This window comes from Pelophylax lessonae, assembly GCF_965119305.1.
Source record: "Pelophylax lessonae genome assembly, chromosome: 4".
Classification (NCBI taxonomy): Eukaryota; Metazoa; Chordata; class Amphibia; order Anura; family Ranidae; genus Pelophylax; species Pelophylax lessonae.
The window spans coordinates 591979617-592003315 of NC_138771.1; the positions used below are offsets into that span (position 1 = coordinate 591979617).

Below are 23699 nucleotides of genomic sequence, written 5' to 3' on the forward strand. Positions count from 1 at the left end.
TTTGAAAGTATCTGTTTAGGAGAATGGAGGGGGTGGAGGGAGATCATGCGCACACCGTGGAATACAATGATTTTTTGAAAACTTAGTTGAGGGATTGCCACATGCCGCACAGTCACTAAATCACAGACTGTAATCCAGCATCTGTGGGGACTTGGACTAGAGAATCATGTATCCATCGCTTATCTGCTCCTTCTTAAAAAAAAAATCCATTGGCCTACAAGACTCTGCTCATTCCTGGTTCTGCTCCTACCCATCACAGCTTTCTTTCAGTGTTACCTACAACTCTGTTTCCTCCTCTCCACTTCCTCTTTCTGTAGGGGTCTCCCAAGGTTCTGCCCTCGGTCCCCTTCTCTTCTTTGGCTACACTTCCTTCCTTGGTCACCTGATAAACTCCCATGGCTTCCAATACCATCTCTATGCTGATGACACCCAAATCTATCTCTCTACTCCTCACCCCTTCAGTTTACTTTTGCATTACTAACTTATTAACCACTTAAGCCCCGGAAGATTTTACCCCCTTCCTGACCAGGGGGTATTTTGCAATTCGGCACTGCATGATATTACTGGACAATTGCACGGTCGTGCAACGCTGTACCCAAATTAAATTGACGCATTTTTTTTCTCACAAACAGAGCTTTCTTTTGGTGGTATTTGATCACCTGTGCGATTTTTTGATCATGCGCTATAAACAAAAAAAGAGCGACAATTTTGCAAAAATAACAATATTTTTCACATTTTTTTATATAAAATTCCCCAAAAAATGTAAAAAATCAAAATTTTTTAACATTTTAGGCCAATTTGTTTTATTCTACATATGTTTGGTGAAAAAAATCGCAAAAAGCGTATTTTGATTGGTTTGCGCAAAAGTTATTGCGTTTACTAACTAAGGGAAAGATTTTTAACGAGTAATGGCGGGATCTGCGATTCTTTTTGAGGGACTGCGACATTGCGGTGGACAGATCGGACCCTTGACTGACATTTTTGACACTTTTGGGGTTACCAGTGACATTACTACAGTAATCAGTGCTATACATATGCACTGTTACTGTAAAAATGACACTGGCAGGGAAGGGGTTAACTTTATTGGGGAAGGAGGGTTTAAGTGTGTCCCTAGGGGTGTGCTTCTAACTGTTATGGGATGTGGCTTTTCATGTAACAGCAGAGGTCTACGATCCTACATAGCAGGACCGTATGATCTCTTCTGTTACACAAGGGAGAGTGACAGGCGGCTTTGTTTACACTAGCCGCCTGCCTTTCTCCCTCTGTAAGTGACGATCGCGAGTTACCGGCGGACATCGAGTCCGCCGGTCACACGCGCGGGGATCAGAGTGAGCGAGCGGGGGTGGGAGAGCGCCTCCGGCGGCGCACGCTCGCCCCCTATTGGCTTGCAGGCGAGTGACGTACCGGTACGTCACTTTGCCTGGCCGGGGCTGACCGCCGCAGTATATGTACTTGCGACTGTCGGCAAGCGGTTAACTGACAAATAAGTATGAATGTCACACCAATTCCTCAAACTCATTATTTCTAAATCTGAGCTTATATGTTTCCCAACTTGTGCCCTCCTCCCTGGCTTTTCCAATAAGATCAAAAATACAACTATCAGTCCCTCCACCCATCCCAGGGTGTTAGGTGTAATCCTGGACTCAGACCTGTCCTTTCTGGATCTAAATCACCACTGTCCAAATTTTGTAGAATTCACCTCTGTAATATTTCCAAAATAACCAATGAAACCACAAAGCAACTCATTCATTTCCTTGTTATTTCTCACCCTGACTATTGCAACTCCCTTTTCATAGGCTTACCTCTACACAGGTTATGCCCCCTTCAGTCTATCATGAATGCTGCTGTCAGTCTCATCCACCTTACCAACCACTCAGTGTCTGCTACCCCTCTCTGCCAATTCCTCTACTGGCTTCCAATTGCCCAATGAATAAAATTTAAAATATTAACAACATACAAAGTCATGTACAATTCTACCCCAAACTACATCACCAGTCTTCTCTCAATATATCACCCAAACCACCATCTCTGATCCTCCTAAGACCTCTTACTTTCAAGCTCCCTTATCTTATCTTCACGTGCTCATCTCTAGGACTTTCCCAGAATCTCTTACATCCTCTGGAACTCTCTAACCCAACCTGTCGGGCTATCTTCTACTCTGTCAACTTTTAGGTGATCCCTGAAAACTCATCTCTTCAGAGAAGCCTATCGCACCTTCACATAAAAACAGAACTTTATTTCTCCCATCAGCTCATACCTTACAGTTATTACCTTTTGTACTCATGCCCCTCCCTATTTGATGGTAAGCTCCCAGGAGCAGGATCCTCCTAACCCTCTTGTATTGAATAGTATTTTAACTGTATTGTCTCCCTTTATAATGTAAAGTGCTGCACAAACTGTTGGTGCTAGATAAATACTGTAAAAAAATAATAGTATAATGGGAGGGTTAGCATGTATTTAATCCTAGGTATTTGTCATTACAGGGGGAACCAGGTTTACTCGGACCACCTGGTCAGACAGGACCTCCCGGGCCCTTGGTAAGTGTACAGAAATATAAAGCAAAATTGTGAAAATACAACTGTTTAACTGTTAAGATGTATGTGATGGTCCTCAGTGAGTGCCGCTTGGTGCATGGCATACTGGAATGTGTTAAAGAAGAGTGAAGATGGGGTTTATGATTTAACATTCTACATGGCTTTCTTCACTTGTGGAAAGAAAAGTGTTGAAGGGTTGGGTGGACTCCCTGTGTCACAGTTTAGGTGGGGAACTCTCACTGGGCCACAACCTCAGCATGTTGGGTCTTCACCAGAACAACTGATGGTGTGAATCTTACCCTACTTACATACCAGAGTGCAACACATGGGAAAGCCCAGATGTTGTCAGCCAACTGGTAGGCAAACCAAAATGCAGGTTACCTGGAGATGTATCAAGAATACAGAACTTTTGATTAGGCACAGGCTGAATGACTGATGACAAAGTCAGGTGAGGAACTGCAACATAAACACTCCGCAGCACTGTATAATATCCAGCAGACAGGTAAGCTCGTATGTCCAACGATTGTAAACCTCTTTATGCAGTACAGAGGAACCTAGATGCCAGTAATCTGTGAACCGAAAACATCCATGGGTAGATTGTTAGAAAGAAAGGCAAATATCAGAAAAAAAAAACCCAGTGGAAATAAGTAAAAAAGGGATTCTCTTTCTAACATACATTTTTCTTTCATGTATGAATTGTTGAATGAGAGTGGAAGCAAAATAGTCAACATGGAGGCAGCTCTACCTTCCACTGCTTTATATCTGTAAAATAAGTATTCCACAGAAAGATGGCAGGGCTCTTTATTGGTTGTGGCATAAGATTGGATCAAACAGTGCTGTTGCTATCACATGACGAGATGCCAGTTATGTCTTTGATGACAAGTATAGCTGAAACAAATTGAGTGGTGACATGTGGCAGAGCTCCCAGAATGTAAATGGCCTGTGAGCAGAGTTGTATAAAGTACTCGAAACCCATACTTGATCAAAAGTACAAGTGCTCGATCAAAAAGTGACTTGAGTAGAAGTGGAAGTGCTCGATCAAAAAGTGACTTGAGTAGAAGTACTAAAGTATTCAACATTTTTTGTACTTAAGTATTGCAAGTAGTTTTTTAAAAAAAATTGCTACTCAAGTACTGAAAGTAAAAGTACCAGTAGTTTTGAAAAAAAAATTGCTACTCAAGTACTGAAAGTAAAAGTACAAGTACTGTGTTATGTAGTTATTAAAGAAAGAAGTCAAAAGTTTGAACATCATATTGTTTTTTATTATTTCAAATGCAGCTTTTATTTATACATACAGTAGCATTTATTTTCGTATGCGCTGATAATACACATGTTTTGAGCTTCATGAAACCTGCCATCTACTGTTCTAGCAGTGGTAATTTTTATAATAGTAACGAGTAACTATGCAGCCCAAAAAAAGAAAATCGGAGTAGAAGTATTGAAATCATCGAAAAAATGTAGTGAATTAAAAGTGGAAGTAGGAGAAAAAAATTCTACTCCAGGAAAGTACAGATACCGCCTTTCGGGTATTAAAGTACAGTAGTGAAGTAGTTCTACTTAGTTACTATACATCTCTGCCTGTGAGTTCCAGATGAAGACACTACTTTCAGGTTGCACAATAGAAAAAAGGTGTGTTCATATGCAAAACAAAACACATGAACAAGGTCTAATTTATCTCCATGAGTAGGGACCACCTGTTTTTAGGGTGGAACATGTAACATGTTTCCACTCCTGCATCATCTCCCCGATCCGCTGCATCTAGTGACAGCAAGCGGGGGATCTTCCACGGCCAGATCATTCATTCATAGAATTATGTGAATCATAAACTAAATACTGACAGCCTTTTCCGCTATCGGCTTGTAGTTCTCAATGAACTATGAGGTTGCTGTTGAGCGCTTGTTGAGCAGTGTGTACCTGTCTGCTTGTACGAGGTACGAGGAAACAGATACACTGACAAGTCTGCAGGAGTCCTGCATGGCACCCACAATCTGCTGATCCCGGGCACAATGCTTTCCAGGCTCCTAGTAAAAAAAATAAAAAATGCACTTTTTTAAAAAAAAATTTAAAAGATGAGCTAATTCTTTAAGAAGAGTTGTTTTAAGTTCTTTGAGCTTGTTATGTAGTTTTAGCTAACTTTTTGGGGATGTGTTTTTCTTGTATTTATTGGCTTCTTTGCAGTAAAACAAGTAACTGAAAAAACCTGTAGTATTCCAATGTGCCTTTTATTAAACAAGAATGCTGCATATACAAACTACTTTCAATTGTAAGAAAACAATACAAGACATACATAGATTTCTACAAATATGCATACAACACACATGTACACGCTGTCTAATCTATATGCTATAGAGCAGTGATGGCGAACCTTGGCACCCCAGATGTTTTGCAACTACATTTCCCATGATGCTCAACTACAGAATGCATGAATATCATGGGAAATGTAGTTCCAAAACATCTGGGGTGCCAAGGTTCGCCACCACTGCTATAGAGATACACTAAAAAATAACTTGTGTTATGGTTGGTGCTTCATTGCAAACATTACTCTACCAGTGTTTCTCAACTCCGGTCCTCAGGGCATACTAACCGGCAAGATTTTAAGTATTACCTTGGGGAGATGCAGACTAGAATACTGCAATCACTGAGTAGCAAATTATATCACCTGTGATGTATTTCAGTTTTCTTGCAAAACCTGGCCTGTTAGTGTGCCCTGAGGCCTGGAGTTGAGAAACACTGCTCTAGGCTACTCAAGTAGTTGCACAAAAATGGGTTCTCTCATAGTGTAGATTTAGTGTCATTGCCAGATGAAGTCCACTCACCTGGCAGAATCTTCTTTGGTCTTGTTGAGTCCTTCTTTCAACTTGTGCTGCTGGCTTTTAGCTAGAAAGTTTGGCTAGCCATTCCCATATTGGTGTATCCCTTTTCTACATACATTTCTATGAGAGAGGCATTTTTTTTAAATCCAAACTCCAAATGGCACTGTAGTATCATACATAGGAATGAGCTGAACCAGGGGCGTAACTACAGGGGTTGCAGGGGTTGCAATCGCTACCGGGCCCCATGCTCCAGGGGGCCCGGTAGCAAACCAGTGGGTGAACTTCCAGGATCGCAAAGGTCACACTTGCAACCGGACCCTGGCATTGCACCACTGTGGGGAGGCCCCAAGATTGCAGGAAGGGGGCCCACTGCAGAACTTGTGAAAGAATCCTGCTGCGGGACCGTAATAAAAGGCCATGCAACAAGTGTAAAGAGCCCCAGGATTAGTGGGAAGAGCCCTGGGCTTGAAGGTAAGGGCCCCGGCCAGGGGTCTGGGGGGCCCTTCATGGTTTCTTGCATCAGGGCCCTGAAGGTTCTAGTTACGCCTCTGAGCTGAACACCCCCTCTTCGGTTCGCACCAGAACATTTCGAACAGGGAATAACTTCTAGCGAATATGCAAACTCTATTAAAGTCTATGGGAGACAAACATGATAAATCAATAGTCCTCATTTTAAACTCTTATATGCAAATTATTGCCATAAAAAGTGTATGGGTATACCCTGAGGGACATTTATCAATGCAAAAAAACGTTTTTTAATGGAGCAGTGATTTTAATGATGCTTAAAGTGAAACATGCACTGGGGGACATGTATCAATGCAAAAAAAAAACATTATTAAAACTATTGTTTTTTAAAGGAGCAATGATTTTAATGATACTTAAAGTGAAACAATAAAAATGAAAAATTCCATTACATATCGTGCCTGGCGGGTCCCCTTATTCTGCCTGGAAAGTGGCACATCTGTACAATGTATAGAGCCTGCTGCAGCAATCTGGGCCCCCAGATCTCGCCCCCCCCCCACCATGTGAATGGGTATTGGGTACCCCATCCCATTCACTAAAAAAAAAAAAAAAGTAGGAAACACAAGAAACAGTTTTTGACAAGTCCTTTATTAAAAAATAAAAAATAGTGTCCGTTGATGTAACTCCATCCTCAATAACGATGCCCGCCAGACCCGGAAAATAGAAAAAATAAAAACGTTCCGCCTCTGCCATCTGCCTTCTCTCCTCTTTGACAGTTTTTATATAGGCAAGGGGCAGGGCCAAATGGCTATGTCACTCAGTGGCACCGCCCCCTTCTGACATCACATTACGTGATGTTAAAATAAAAAAATAGAAAGCAAAAAAAAGAGGAAACCCCTGCTGACTCAGAAAGAGCAACACCTGCAATGAAGAAGAGGGGACACCAATTATTCCCTAAATATTATTAGTGCTGCTGCGCCAAAAAAAAAAGAAAACCATTGCTGATGCAGAAAGAGATACACCTGCGACGCAGAAGGGGGACAGTAATTATGCCCTAAAAAAAAAAAAAAGAAAACCACTGCTGACACAGAAGGTATAGCACCTGCGACACAGAAGGGGGACTACTAATAACGCAGCAACAGAACCTAATGCTACTGCTGCAAGAAAAAAAAAAAAAAAACACACAATCCACCACTGGCTACCCTGCCTAATCTTCACTAACACACTACACAGGGCTGCCATGTAAGCAGCCTTATATAGTGTGGGGTGTGGACTTAGCCCCTGAGCACATTGTGCTGTGATTGACCAAAGCATACAGGTCAGGTGCATGCTTTGGCCAATCATCAGTAATCAATGCACTGCAAGATCACAGTGCATTATGTGGCACTCTTCGGAGGGCAAACTTTTCGCTGAGCACCCCGTTTGTTCGTGTGTTCAGCAAACACACGAACACCCGATATTCGAGTCGCACTTACGTACGTACGACTTGAACATCGAGCCCATCTCTAATCATACACACCATGGGTCAAATATGTCAAAAGCTCAAGCAATTCTTAATCCCTGTTGACAAAGTTTTGGGTCCAATGTTCAAAAAAGCTTTAAAACAACAGCAACGGCTAAAAATCTGAAAATTGCCCAAATATACAGCTATTTGTCATTGTATTAGAGGACAGCAAAGCAAGTCGTGTGCAAACATTGTTCCAATGGCATTTGTTTTAGAGATGTTCTCACAAGAAACTGATGTTTACTCCTAAAAACAACAAATATTTTTATGTCTGGAAAAATCACAGAACCTTTAACACACAGAATGTCAGTTTATGTTATGCAACGCAAAAAACAAACTAATTATTTTTCTTTAAAGGGACCCAGTGGACTGCCTGGTCTTAAAGGTGATCCTGGATTTAAGGGAGATAAGGTACGCTCTCCATTTTAGTCTCTATTATCTACCTGTTATCCAATTCTTTAAGATGCTGTTAGACTATGTTCATTTTTTGATTGACATTCAGCTGGTGGCATGAGGACAGATGTGTTTGTTGGATCACAATGTAGTGGTAACAGATGCAAAGTCAATCAGATGACAGTAACATTCTGCCTTACCTACCAGATACATAGTTTATCATCTAATCAAAGGGCTGTAAAAAAGCCCACCACTGCTCAATATGATTCTCAGTCACTTGAGGTATAAAAAGCCTATTTTGAAACAAATACTTTAAGAATCATAATTTCCAGTTGAACAGCCAGATTTGCTACCAAAATTATAATATGCATATTTATTTGCTCTGAGAGTTTGTAACATTGAATGTTAAATGACTTTCTCATTGCAGGGCCATGCTGGTCTTATTGGCTTGATTGGACCTCCGGGTGAAATGGGAGAGAAAGGAGACAGAGGACCCCCTGGAATTCAGGGTGTACCGGGACCCAAAGGAGACTCTGTAAGTAACCCACAGTGATGGTCATGAAGTCATGACCATCTGTATGAAGGTGAACTATAACCCCCTTCTTCTTCCATATTTAAGGGACATGTTGGACCATCTGGACCGAATGGACCACCTGGAACCAACGGCCTGGCGGTAAATATAAATGATATTGTTCATTTATTATGATGTGATACTGAAGCATCTAGTTGCTGGGTAATCAAGAATTTTTTTTTATGTAGTCATCTGTATGTAAAGAAGATTGCAGGATTATATGATGCTTAAAAGATCGAAAGTGAGAGCTGCATCTAAATAGTATTAAATATCCACACTCCAAATTTGAACTTGCAAACAACAACTTAATTTTACAGTTTCGAAAGAACAGTTTTTAAAGTAACCCAATATATCTAGAGATATAGGCAACTGAAGTTCTATCCAAATCTTCATTCTTCAAGTAAAAGTCAAGCTCAGACCTCTCTCAAAATCTTTAAAAGTAGCACAGACAGGTAAAAAAAAAATGGGTTTTAGTAGAACTGGTGAAGACTAGAATTAACGTCAGCATTTTCCTGCTTCAGTGTTTTATGGCTGTCTCTAATGCCTCGTACTCACGCGTCGATAGTTGGTCGTGAACTTTCGGCCAGCGTCCGATCGGCCGATTTTCAGCTTGTTAAGGCCCGTACACACTTAGCGATTGTTGGACGTAAATATTCGGCCAACGTCCGATCGGCCGATTGTCAGCTTGTTAGTATGATGCTTCCGACAACCGACTCCGACTTTTCGGCCGAAAAAAATCTGGTGTGCAGGCTATAAAATTTTTGTTGGCCGTCAACACAACGGCCGATTTTCCGTCAGTCAGTACAGATTTCGGCAGACAAAAATCTGATGAGCCAGACTGGGCATGCTCAGAGAAGAAAAAACACACGGAAAGTAAACCAGCACATGACATCACTTCTGAAGTAGATTTTTGTTGGCCAACAAAAGTCCAGTGCAAGTCTAGAGCACATTTCAACCAACACAACAACACTGGACAAAAGTCGGCCGATCGGTCGGCCGATAATCGTTGCGTGTGTACAAGGCAATTACACTGTTGCAGATTTTTTCCTCACTTCATGTGTGGTGCCACCGTTGTTTCCTTGACACTTCCTAACACCATCCAAAATGTGAAAATACACTTTTAAGGGCTTGTTAACATGCAGAAAAGAGAAGGAAAACAAAATCTGTAATAAAGATGCATTTATCCTGTAAACCAGTGAATAAAAAGTTCCACTTCTCTGTCATCAGTTGTCATTTTGGAGGGAGAAATTTACTGATTAGATGCTGGTTCTTTTTGAGAATGGCTTGAATAGGAATCTGCATCTGAAATCTGGGGTGCAGGAGCGAGATAAAGTATGAAGTCATAGCTTTAGGTAAATATAAGATATACAGTAAATGAGCTATAAGCAGCAATTGAATGAAAGCTGTCTTGTTGTTCATTATGTGTCTACCCTTCTTCATAAGGAGAATATCCTTGTATACAGCGACCTATCATTTAATATCAAAATGAGAAACCCCTTATTAATTTTTACTTCTAAAGCCCTGTACACACGTGCAACCCATTGGGCTGAACGAAAAAAAACTTCTATTGTGTACCAGGCTTTAGAATGTTAAGAATCACTAGTGATGTTTAGACTTGGTTAAAGATGCCACAGTTCTAGAACAACCAACTCCTGCTAGGGACATTGGTAAAAGGTGGGCTTAAAGGGACTTTTTCTGGTATCATACTCAAAAATTCATATGTGTAAAAATTGACAGATTTTATTAAAGTCTAAAAAAGTAACATTTGTGATTGACATGTTAACATTACAAAACATACATACAGAAAGGGGGGGGGAAATATATATATATATATATATATATATATATAACCAATATAATACTGGTGACCATTCAGAATTGTTTGACAAGTAAGGTCCTCTTTATTTGAGTGTGGGGCTAATGATGCCACCACTTAGATCCTTGCTCGACATGTTTCGCTATACAAAGCTTCTTCAGGGGCGGAAGAACTAGATAAAGGTATCATTACTGTCAGTTAACTTGTCACTCAGTGGTTACATATAGATGTAGAGGAGATGGGGGTGGACCAAAATAGCAGATTATGCTGTTTAAATTTGGATTCAATCTATATCAAGAAAGGCCAGATATTTCAGCTGATTAGGATTACCCCCAACCGCCTATTTATATTGCTGAGCGCTGGTTCCTGTATAACTTCAGGGCTGGATGTGGCCCCAAACATTGGCCCAGATCTTGTAGTCCTGCCGCCAAACGTCCACAGTAATGCATAGCTTACTAAAGCTCAGAAAACTTTTGGAAAATAATTTTTTAGTAATCTTCGTAACTTGCATTTTCTTTTGCAGGGACATCTAGGACAGAAAGGTTCAAAAGGAGCACCAGTAAGTACTGTGGAACTGAGAAATAAATAATATCTCTTAATGCAAAGGTACTCACAGAGGAAGGAGATAGATTTGTAAATGTATCATTTTTGGGACCTTGTTTTTACTTTGCCAGTTGTATGCAATGCTAATATAACCATAATACATTGCATATCTGATATGGAGAACCGGAAAACTGATTGTTGGTGATTTAGACATACAAATTATACATCAATGGTGTATTGTAAACATTTGGAAAGAAAAGGTTCTCTACCCATGTATAGACATACTGTATATCTCACTGAAAGAGAATGTTGGGATTTGAGACACATGTTAACCTCTGTCCTCATAAATATTTTCCCTAAATCAGGCAAACTTGGACTTGATCAAATGGTTTGCCTTTTTTGTGGAAAAAGAAAAAACAGTTGCTCACTAGACATTCATTTTCCAACATGCTGGAAAATCTTACTACAGTGGGGAAAATAAGTATTTGGTCTTCTTTAGATTTTGTATGTTTGTTAGGTGTATTTTAAATGATAGAGACAGAATATCATGAAACATCAAGAAAAACACATAAACCAAATGCTATAAATGAAGTTGCAGTTCAGTGAGTATAATATGTATTTGATCCCCAAGAAAAACATGACTTAATATTTGGTGGAGAAAACCTTGTTGGCAAACACAGAGGTAAGACTTTTCTTGTAGTTAGTGACTAGGTTTGAACACATCTCAGGAGGGATTTTGGTCCACTCTTTTTTTACAGATCTTCTCTAAATCCCTAAGGTTTCTTGGCTGTCGCTTGGCAACTCGAAGTTTCAGCTCCCTCCATAAATTTTCTATAGGATTAAGGTCTGGAGACTGGCTAGGCCCCCTCCATGACCTTAATGTGCTTCTTCATGAGCCACTTCTTTGTTGCCTTGGTAGTATCTTTTGGGTCATTGTCATGCTGGAAGACCCATCCATTATCCATTTTCAGTGATCTGGCTGAGGGAAGAAGGTTCTCATCCAATATTTTACATTAAATGGTCCCATCCATTAACCCCTCAATGCGACAAAGTCGGCCTGTATCTGTAGCAGAGAAACAGCCCCAAAGCATAATGTTTCCACCTCTGTGCTTGACTGTAGGGATGGTGTTCTTAGGCTCATAGTTAGCATTTGTCTTCATCCAAACACGGCGGGCCGGGTTAATGCCAAAGACCTACATTTTGGTCTCATCTGACCACAGCACTTTCTCCCAATCCTTCTCTGAATCATTTAGATGTTCATTGGCATGACTGTACACATGTGCCTTTTTGAGGAGGGAGACTAACCGTGTTTGAAGGAAGAAAAATGCTGAATATTACCCTAAGAACACCATCCTTACAGTCAATTAAAAACTGCAGGACATCAAATATTTATTTCCCACACTGTATGCTTTAATGATGCTTGTCCATAATTGTCTTTTGGGTGTCAGCACTTTCTTTGCTCCAACTGGTTGATTTTCATCAATATATTGGTTTGTGTATGGCCAGCCTAAGCTAGGCATTTTATTATCTGCAGGGTTTGTTGTTTAGCTTGAGTATTAAGCCTAAAAGACAATACAGTCTTACAAGAAACTGGTAGCATTAGTCATCAATATAGTCCACTCCATCTTACTTGGAACCATTAGAAACACTGCTGATCACTATTCTCTTTCCAGGGTCCAATAGGCATGAGAGGAGATCCCGGACAACCAGGACCTCCTGGTCCACCAGTAAGTCATGTGGATTTTATTTATTTGGCTACCTCTTTAGAAAGAAATGTGTTTATAAGTAAGCAGAACCCTTAAATCCTGAATTGAAAATCCTGAAATCTTCTCTTAGCCAAACTTTGATTGTTCATAGAAGCAGCTGCCTTATTCACCCACATTATTGTGATAGCCACGTGGCAGGGGAAAACATTATTTAAAGCCTTGTTGATCTCATAACAGGGTCGCCCAGCACAAGCCGTAGAGCCTCTTCCATATGAAGCATACGAGACAACCAGAAAAAGGCGGCGACACTCTGGTGGTCTGCAAAATGATGATGGAGAGATAGACTACATGGCTGATGGAATGGAGGAAATCTATGCCACACTTGGATCACTTAAAACAGAAATTGAACAGATGAGGTGGCCTGTAGGCACCAAAGACAGCCCAGCAAGGACCTGTAAAGAGCTTCAGATGTGTCACCCCAATTATAAAGATGGTGAGTGAGACTTTGTGTATTCCTGTGCAAGGCATATCTAGCGACGTTATATGGATTCATAGAAGTAACGATTTAAGATATTTATATACTCTGTTCCGTTCGCAGGTGAATACTGGATTGATCCAAATCAGGGATGTAACAGAGATGCCTTCAAAGTGTTCTGTAATTTTACGTCTGGAGGAGAGACTTGTCTATACCCGGATAAAAAGTTTGAATCGGTCAGTATAGATATACATGGTTGAATTTGTTTTTTTCATAGCAGTTAAAGAAGGAATCATTAAAACTACTGATATTTTTGAAGAGAAACGTAAAGGTACGTAGAAGGAGCACCTGATATCCAATAAAATGCAACTTAGAAGGTGAATTTTGGATCATTTTTATTAAAGGTAGCGACAAGTGATCAAGCCAATGCGTTTCAGGGGAACAGAGACTCCCCATTCCTCAAGGCTGCTGCTGTATGCTAATGATGAATGGGGAATGATCCCAAACAGGTGTGTCTGTTGTGTTTGCAGAGGCTGCTTGAGATTCTTCCCTATTCATCATTAGCATATAGCAACAGCCCTGAGGAAGCTGCAGTCTCTAAAAAACTATCCAAAATTAATCTTTCAACTTGCATTTAATTGAATATCAGGTGCTCTATTTACCTACCTTTACAAGTACATCCAGAAACCACCTAAAGGCCGTACCCAGAGGTAGAAACCCAAACCCCCAAAAAGAACTTACTGACACCTTTCTGTTATGTTGGGCAGAAATCATCGGTAGGGAACTCTTCCAACCGGCCTCCACAATCACCCACCCATAGATCCACAACTGAGTGAGTCAGTCCAGCGTGATCTCTAACCCTAAAGAGCTATTTTAAAAGGAAACAGAATGTTTATTACAAATGTTACATTTCTCTGCTCTCCCCCTTCCCACACATCATTATAATGTGGGTTGTAATCCATAACTGAATGAATAGGAGAAGGGACCCATAAAAATAACTAGGTTGTGGTATTCTGAGAAATTCCCATTGCCATGCTTACATTTTTCATTCAATATCTTCTTAAGGAAAGGGAGAAAAGTGCCCCGCTATAAACAAATGAAGAAATAATTGCTAGAGTGTTGCGTATGAACATATACAATTACACATATCACTAACTATATGGCATCAAATAAAGTGCAAAAAGTGTCCAATATAAGCAAATGTGCAGTAGACAACATCAAATAAAGTGCAAAAAGTTGTGCAATATAAACAAATATGCACTATATAACCGATATACAATGTAGGCAACCTCCATATGTCACAAAAAGGAGCAAAAAATAATGTCCTCAATCATAGACAAAATGCTCTAAAAATTAAACTCCATATCCAGAAAAAAAGAAGTAGCATCACGTGTTCAGAAATGGAAAGTTGTCACCCTGAGTGCGACCATCACCAAAGGGAGGAGTCAGGAGCGCTTACTAGAGTTGGTAGACTCTAATACCAATGGTAAAGAGTCATTCAAGGAGGAAGTGGTATAACCCTGATGGCACAATAGTGCCCGGATGGTTGTCACTGTCTCCTCAACTCTTTACTGTGTGTATAGGAACTCGGGTACCTAAGAAAACAAAAAGCCTCTTCATAGTGTAAAACTATCAAAGACAGACTTTATTTGAAAGTAGAAACCTTGCATTCTCTGGGTAGTTTTCAAGCGGTTCTAGTACAAAGTAATGTGATCACAAATGGTATCCAACTGGCGCAATGTTATGGAGCAAACTCAATCGACTAAAAAGACTATTGTGCCATCAGGGTTATATTACTTTGTGCTTGAATGACTCTTTACTATTACTATTTACTATTTGGTATTAGAGTCCACTAACTCTAGTAAGCACTCCTGACTCCTCCTTTTGGTAATGGTCGCACTCTGAACATGTGATGCCCCTTCCTTTTTTCTGGATATGGAGTTTAACTTTTATAGCATTTTGTCTATATGATTGAGGACTTTACATTATTTTTTGCTCCTTTTTGTGACATATGGAGGTTGCCTACATTGTATATCTGTTATATTGCACATTTGTTTACATTGCACAACCTTTTGCACTTTATTTGATGTTGTCTACTGCACATTTGCTTATATTGCACAATTTTTGCACAGCCGTATAGTTAGTGATATAAAGAATTGTTTATGTTCATACCCAGCACTTTATTTGTTAGAACACTATAGCAATATTTTCTGCATTTGTTTATAGCGCGTCACTTTTCTCCCCTTTCTTAGCTTTGTACAATATCGTTGTGTTGTAGTGTCAGCAGCTGTTCTCCATGACAGTAGCGCAGTAATCCTTCATTTATTTTATTCAATGGCACTGAAGTCTAAACTGTAAAGACTCTAAACGTAGTAGCCTTTGTTCAAATGTCATTCTTTGATAGGGTTTTTGATGGAACAGGAGACACTAATATGATGGCCCTTCCTTTGGACTCCTTATAAAAAAGGGAAATAAAAAAAAAAAATAGTAATTAGAGAGTAAGAGAATTAAGAAAATTCCCACAATATGAAGATTCATTTATCATAATTTGAATTCTTGGTTGATGGATGTTCTACTGATGAACACTTTGCCTTGTTTTTCTAGGTGAAAGTTGCAGCTTGGAGTAAAGAAACCCCAGGAGACTGGTACAGCACCTTTAAAAGAGGAAAGAAGGTACATTTGATTTTTAATTGGATTGATAGTGTATGTTAATTGGTAATGTGCAGCTTTTACTAAAAACTTTGCAGGGCAAAACAGAAAGTTTCCTTTAAAGTGGTTCTTAAAGCAGAAGTTTTTTTTTTTAACCTTAATGCATGCTTTGCCTTTAATATGCACCCCCTCCCATTGGCTCCCACTGCTGTCAATCACAGCCAGTGAGGAGGGAGCGAGGGACCAAACCATGATCTGTGTGTCTTATGGACACACAGCTCGGGGCTCTGGAGCGATCACAATTAGATCACACATCATCAAGTGCCCCCATAGAGGATCGGGGCTGTTCTGTGCAAAACCATTGCACAGAGCAGGTAAGTATAATATGTTTGTTATTAGTTATTATTTAGTATTAAAAAAATGACCTTTAGTCCCCTAGCTGAAAATATTTACCTTTAATTCACTACCCCACTGTTCCATTAAGATGCTGGCAGAGAGGAAATTAGGCACCTGTGCAATCTCAGATTTTTCTAGTTTGAGCTTACACAGGTCTGAGGACTCTTTTCCCACCCCATACAACATAAGGAATGAGTCACATGGTCCTTTATATGTGGAAGTACTAGGTATTTTCTTTGCTTTCAGCAGCTAAGCAGCCACTCTGCATGCTCCAATGCAAGTCTAAAGGTTAAAAGGTTTTCCCTCCTAGCTTTTTATTTATAGTACCAATGTACAATGGCACTGCAGCTACAGAAGTCATTAGCTACTGGCACTCAGGGAAAATGTGCAATGACAGTAAAGGGCTGCACAAAGTGAGGTGTTACACAGTGGTTACAAGTAAAGGAATCTCTTTTGGGTTGTAGTTTTTGTTTTTAAGCCATCATTGTTTTGTTTATAATATTTTAAATATCTTGCACATAACAGGCCAGTATTTCACATATTTTCTTGTTGTTTTCTGTACAGTTCCATTACATTGATGCTGATGGTAACCCCATCCATGTGGTACAAATGACATTCCTCAAGTTGCTAAGTGCAGTAGGCAGACAAAACTTCACTTATAACTGCCAGCAGTCTGTGGCATGGTATGACATGTCGAAGGCAAATCATGAGCGGTCGATAAAGTTGAGGGCAGACAATGAGGAGGAGCTTAGTTACAGCCGCACACCACAGTTACGAGCATTATATGATGGGTGCCAAGTAAGTATCTAGGGTAATTGATATTTATAATTTATATTTAAATTAACATTAAGGCGTGTGATTTTTACAGTTTTTACAATTCCTATTTCTGGGTGCTATCAGAAAGTGAAAACACCTGATTGTTTTAATATTTGGCTTAGTGTTAATCCAGCCAAAAGGGTTAGTTCGCCTTTACCAAAAAACTGCCTATGCAGGTAAGGGGCAAAGTTGTCTGATACACTTACTATATATATAGGCCATTTACGTACCTCCTAAAGGTTGACCAAAAAAACTCCCAGAGATGGCACCCCCCCCCTCCCATCTTGTCTTGCTAGGACATTTGCTAAGACACTTCCAGCCATTACTGCTTAGTCAGAGGAGATTGTAAACTTAACACATGCAAGAGTTTGAGAGCTCTCTCCTCTGTTGAGCAGTTGCAGCTGAGAGTGCCTTAGCAATATCCTAGCAACAAGACAGCATAGGCAGATGCCCTCTCTGGTAGTTTTTCAGCCTGGTTTTAGGAGGTACGTAAAAATGGCTTATGCCTATAGGATGGGCATTATCCAACTTTAGTCTAAGATGCACAGTTTTTTTATCTACATACACTCTTTACCTGCATGGGCAGTTTTTAATGTGAACTATAATTTAAAGCATTATAACATTTACATAACCAATAAGGACATCTAATCATTCACATACACTAAACTGTTGCCAGTTGTAACATTAGAATTTGGAAGACTAGAACTTTCCTGCTGACCTACAGCTTTTCCAAAGCTTAGAATAGTTGAAGCTGTTGACAGGTAGGATAACAAAACATCCCAAATTCAGTAGCTTCAAAGGGTTAGACTAAACTGAGAACATCCACGTGCCTCAGGATGGACAAATCTTACACCTACAACCAGTAGGTCTAACTGCCAGGATCCAGGTTAGTGAAATATTCTAAAAACACTGCTTATCGCCTGAGTGTAATGAATATGTAACCATCTCCCCATTCCCAACTGTGGAAGGGGGAAAAAAAACAGCACCGGGGTGGCAGACATTACCCCAGGATGGAGCCATGCCCACAGTAGAGAGATACAACAATGAAGGGTGCAGTCACTTTAGTCTCATCCAAATATGTATTGCTGTAGCTCACAAGGAGAGAAGGTCGGGGCTTCAGATACCTCCAACAAAATGGGTTCTAGACTCCGCCACACTTCTCCTCCATCCAAGGGAGTACCAGGGTCATCTGGGGGCTGATACCACCCCCTTTTAGTAGAATTCCTTCTCTTGCTTTCCACCTTGGGAGCTGTACCCCCCTCAACCAGGCAGGGCAGCTTGAGGATGTGCTAGGCCCAAAACAGCCTTCTGGCCTAGCAAGAACAAACTACTGCATATACCTCCCCAGACCACAGTCTGGGGAGAAAGAGAGCTCATCAAACCACTCCCCAAATATTTATATCCTCCCCAAAATGCTTCACTGGTCACAAACCGACTAGTGGTTTGTCGGGGGGGCACAAATATTCATTGGGGGTCAAGATCTGTAAATGTTGCTCAACTGTAGCAAGAAAATAAATCAGGTCTCTTAACCTGTTAGGTAAGGCTGCACTGTTTGGCTAGGAATAAAAATACACTGGCAGATAAAATAGTATGTATTTTGTCAGAATATTTATACTGCTCTGAATATAACAGTGTCTATTTATGTCAATAAGCAAAGATCTGTGAGGTAGGAGAATCTCAAATATTTCCACAAATCAGTATGTAGCGAATTCTTTTTAATTGATTAATTTCTTTTTAAAAGCATATACCAGTCTTAGTGAAAACAGTCTACAGTAAGGAATATATATAAGAATATTTATTCACAAGACATGTATTCACAATAAATAATCAAACAGGAAGTGACACAAAAAGATAACTTTACATAAAATACAAACTTAAAACAATCAATGCAATGTGATATGTAGCTCAATAATGAAAGTAAAAATAAAAGCAAGATTACCTTTTCTCCAGGTATAGCATAAACCATAGGTAAGTGTTCTATATAAACAGACAACAATTGTCTGCGAATCGCACTGCCGACAGTCACTCCACTGCAGATGGAGCGAAAATAAGCTATGCAAAACGGGAGACTAAAATCGCTAATATGCGCTAAATCTGATATTAATGAAAATGTATAAAAACAAAAATCAGCTTTTTAGAGAAAAATCTACTATGATTTATACGGCTGGGATTGTAATCTTATTACCCTTAAATATGCAATATAAAACATATAAGGAAGGAAATAATCAATATTGAATAAAATCAAATAACACAGCAAGGCATATTTACCACACTTAAGATGGCTGCTAGCTTCAAATGGTCATTACCAGAATCCTAAGATGGATGCCTTCCCAAGATGGTGGCCAGTGAGGGAGGAGTTTCGTTTGGCTTCCCTCAAAGTTTCAGATAAATGATGGAGTAAGATGGCGTATGTTCAGATGAGTATATAAATGGTTGTAGTAGTGTGTATGTTGCAAGTGTAATGTGTGTTGTCAGTATGTAATGTGTCCTATTACATCTGGGTTCTTCTTTTTATATGGTATTGAACAAAGGACTATTAAAATTACCATAAGTTAAACCCAGAGGGATTAAACATTATCCCCATTGGTTGGGATATTCTATCCATTAACTGGTGAGGTCATAGTGACCCCTCTTTAATAATTAACCCAATACTTTGGATAATAAAGTTAAATGATGATTTCTTTAAATTCAAGATTAACCATAAAACACAACATAAATTTTTTTCCATACTCTCAGTACATACATAAATGTCCATCTAATCTCCATCATGTACCCTGGCAATTAATGTCATTTCAATAATAATTATTTTTAATACAATATATATATATTTATATTGGAAAATACTAAATTACCCCAAGACTGCATTTAATAGCTTGTCCAAAGGAGGCAGTATTGTACCGTTCATTAAATTCAGTGTTTAAAATAATTAGAACATACAATGAGACCACTATTCAAAGATAACCTTTGACCTCTTGGCTAGTGAAGATCCATTAATTATTTGAATTCTGCCATTACTGTCAGACATAGTGTCTGGAATATAGTATTTATGATCACCATAAACACTTAAACACAAACTTACATAAAGTGAGGTAATTAGTATTCACTCTTTGTCTAAGTAAGATTACTATTGTAAGAATATAAAACCAAAATGTGATATAACATTCCTAAATATATATGTATACATATGCGTATAATTATTACTCATGTTTTCTTACATACAATATAATGCATCTTTAACACTTATATATATTTTAAATGTCTGATAGAGTATACTGGGCTATTGTCCATTGTTAAATACAGACAGACTAGCGTCTGGCTAAAATCACCCTTATCTGATGAGATGTCCATGTACCATCTTTTTTTATGACTACAAGAAATACAAAGAACTCTGTTGAAATTCTACTCTCTTTTGTAAGAGACATTTTGCAAAAGAACATATATGAAATTTCATTCACCTCCAAACAAAATGGAAGCTGCACTGTTCAAAATCCCTATGCATAAAATGGAATATACATGGCTTTTTAAATCAATTTTTTTCCTATTATTTAATCCCCAATAATCCCGACAATTTCATCTATGCATTAACTTTTTACATGCAGTTCAGCTTTAAAATGCCTTCTGGCTACTAAATTTCACTTCCTGTTTTCTGTATTTCACAGGCATTTCAGTACTACTGCACCAGGCAGTAGATATCAAAAACATGACAATATTAGATTAAAGGCATTATAATAATCAGCAAGCGATTTAGACTTTCTTAGCAGTGACTATAACCTATTTTTTTCCTTTCCTTTCTCATAGCTTCGTAAAGGTGTAGAACGAACAGTACTCGAGATCAACACCTACAAGGTGGAACATCTACCCCTCAGGGATGTTGCTGTCAGTGACTTCGGAGACAGCAACCAGAAGTTTGGTTTTGAGCTCGGGCCAGTCTGCTTTAATGGCTAGAAAAACAAATTATGAAAAAAAATGAAAAGCAAAAAAAAACTCCTAAAGCATCTTGCAACCCAAGAACGAAGAACTTTGAGTTTCATGGCCAGCTAACTAAGACACTTCCACTGGTCGCCACTGGCAAAGATTTATCTTATGTGCTTTTGTTTTACTTTTGATTTTGTGTTATATATTTTTGTTCTTATTTTTCATGCGGGGGATGCTAGATCTTTGTTTCCCTCCCTTGCAGGGTTTCATTAAAACCAAATAATAAAAAATATAACGGGATATGTTTGGCCCCCGGCGACCGTGGCTGTTAGAGGACATGCTACCATACTGAAAGTGGGAAAAAGTCTACCGCACAGCAGTCACTGCGCAGTTGCTGAAAGAAATCATATGGATCATTTCTGCTCAGTATTCAGGATATTCTGTCCCCAAAATCGGAAGCATTCATGGTTTTGCACTGGAACATCATTGAACAAACAGGATGTTTCTTGTGGCACCCTTTTCATGGAACTTACTGACACAAAGTTTTTTGATTGCTTCAGGCCATTGTCAGTCATACACTGAACACTGTCTCCTCCTCTTCAGATACTGGATATGCCCTGTTTAAATGTCAAATATACATTGTATTATTTTATTTCAACCCCAGTCTGTAGATGGCACCAAATGGATTAGGCTGACATGAAACTCCCGATAAACAAGTATAAAATAGTAAATTTATTGTATATTGTGTATATATAGCTTTCTAAATTCCCTATAATAATAAAAATGGGCTCTGTGTATTAAGGTAAAGGAAAACTATTAAAACTATTAAATATTTGCTTTTTTAACATCCATATGTTCTTCAAATGTATCAAGTGTCAGACTTTTTATATACACCCCAGATCTGGTCTTCTTTTACATCATTATTGCTCCTGCTATATCTTTTTTCCTGATGATTTCCACAGAAACATCCAAAAGAATCTTAAGAACCTTATTCTAGCCCATCAACTATCTTTTTTTGCACCAGGAAAAATTGCATTAATACACAGATGCCTTTAGTAGGTTGCCATGTTTTCAATTATTGATAGTCCTAGAAGCTTCATCTCTCTACATACTTCATCCCTTCTTCAATGTGTTTTAAAGGATTTCTTCACCATTCCGCAGGTCTTTCTTGCTGATAGAGTCGCCTCTTGAACTAGTTGCAAGTTGTCTTCTGCCAGCATGTGTAAATGTCACAGCTTCTCACTTCCATCATGTTTGTTTTTTTGGGGCAACTTCAGTTACCTGACAGACAACTATTAAACAATAAGGGGAAACGTTCTGACAACCTCAGCATGAAGAATGATGTCAGAAAATTACCTTCCCGCAATTTATGGGGCAACTTATAAGGAGTTAAATGACCAGCTGTTGGGTAGGGATTTTCTTTAAAAGTTACCTAAAACTTGATTTGTGAACTTAAGGTGCTAATAACTCTAAACAAAATTTAGAGTTAGCTAATAGTATCATGGTTTGTAATATGCCAAGATTGGAATAAAGGATCATTAACTCAGAGGGTGTTGTGAAGATAAAAGTACAGGGACAAGTTCCATTTTAACCTGGTCTTTGCAAGTTTTAAAGGGGGTGACTCTACAGACAATGAAAATGTAACATTATAATCTTGTAATTTCATATTAACCAATAAAATGAACAAAAAAAAAAAAGAAAAATCCAAGGAGATAAAATGATAAAAGCAATGGAGGACAGGATTATGTGTTTGCCTGCCTAATGATCCCCATTTTACATTTTTAAGTTTCATGTCATTTGTGTTCATCTATTGAAATATGATGGTTAATGTATAGTATCCAACTTGTGGACACGGTATGATACACACTACTGATAAAAGTAATAGAAAGAAAAAATAAACTATTTTACACCATCTTTAAAAAGCGCAGTAGAAAATATATATTTAAAGCCAAGACTTCTTCCATATAAAATGATGTGCTTGTCACCCGCAGTCTGGAGGCAGCTATGCAATTAGCATCATCATTGAGCAGAATGATATGGCTGTCCCCAGCAGTGTATATGTTACGGGTCACTTTAAATGAATTAATTTATAAAGCAGGGTGTGACACAAATGCAATATATGTAATAGAGGTGTGACAGAACTATGGATGACCACTGTACTGCTCTGAAGTTTTGTCCCCCATCAATGGTGCTTACTTAAAACAGAACCCTAGCTTTTTTTAATCGAAAAACTATAGCAAAAATATTTTTTTTCTCCAATATATATTAACATTAAAAAAAAAAAATACAGACTTCACCTTCAAGGATTTCATTTTTTTTAAGAGTTAGTGAGGTAGTTTGCACAGGAAAGTGCAACACATAGCTGCCACCCCTCCAAATCTCTGAATTTTTAATTAGTAGCATTATGAGCAAACACTTAAGAGTTTGCTTGATATTTTTTGTTGTTCTTGCTGGATCAGCTCGAACAGCTGAAACATATAAAATCATTGTTTTTTTTGTTAAAAAAATATTCACCTTTTTGCAAAGTATGAAGGACCAAATATTAAAACCACCCCTCCGATTTCAATATCAAGTGCAATAGGCTAAGGCATACAACCAAATGCCTCTGGCTACAAGCTCAAAATCAAACAATACTATCCCGTATAGAAATATGTTTTAGCTATAGTTTTTCTTCAAAAAGTCCTATCACAGTGAATATACAAGTCTGAGATTTTATTTATAAAGAGGAATGACAAACCTAATTTGTTCTTCTACTTGTAATTGCTCTAACTTATGGCCCTCTACCTGTTTCTCAAACCTAGCTTGTCATCTACTCAACCATGCCTAAAAGTCTTCTGAAAAAATCAGTAAACTTTTCTTTAAGCCTCAGTCCTTTGGTTGTCACAGGGTTTGAGTTACCATGACCAATTGAACTGCTATTTTAAACGTTCAAGTTTTCAGATCAACATTTAGACCCATTGGAGAAAGCTGTATCCAATTCTTTTAACTGTTATATCAAATTTGATACTTCAAGGTAGAGAAATATATGATCAACTTTTTAATTAGTATATTATCTTCCTTGTTCCCTGATGCTTGTGCAGGCCCTGAAGTATGCATTGGGGGAGAT

The 23699-nt window shown here is 38.7% G+C and overlaps 1 protein-coding gene across 1 annotated transcript in view; it reads left to right on the plus strand.

The window, feature by feature from the left end:
• LOC309553561 (uncharacterized protein) overlaps positions 1-22849 on the plus strand; it is a 309714-nt gene extending 286865 nt beyond the window's left edge. The window contains exons 56-66 of the mRNA XM_082254829.1: positions 2484-2537; positions 7671-7724; positions 8134-8241; positions 8326-8379; positions 10617-10652; positions 12310-12363; positions 12580-12835; positions 12941-13053; positions 15422-15490; positions 16427-16660; positions 20477-22849. Coding sequence (XP_082110955.1) covers positions 2484-2537; positions 7671-7724; positions 8134-8241; positions 8326-8379; positions 10617-10652; positions 12310-12363; positions 12580-12835; positions 12941-13053; positions 15422-15490; positions 16427-16660; positions 20477-20623 — 1179 coding nt within the window. The 3' untranslated portion in view covers positions 20624-22849. The remainder of the gene's footprint in view (positions 1-2483; positions 2538-7670; positions 7725-8133; positions 8242-8325; positions 8380-10616; positions 10653-12309; positions 12364-12579; positions 12836-12940; positions 13054-15421; positions 15491-16426; positions 16661-20476) is intronic.
• The last annotated feature ends 850 nt before the right edge of the window (positions 22850-23699 follow it).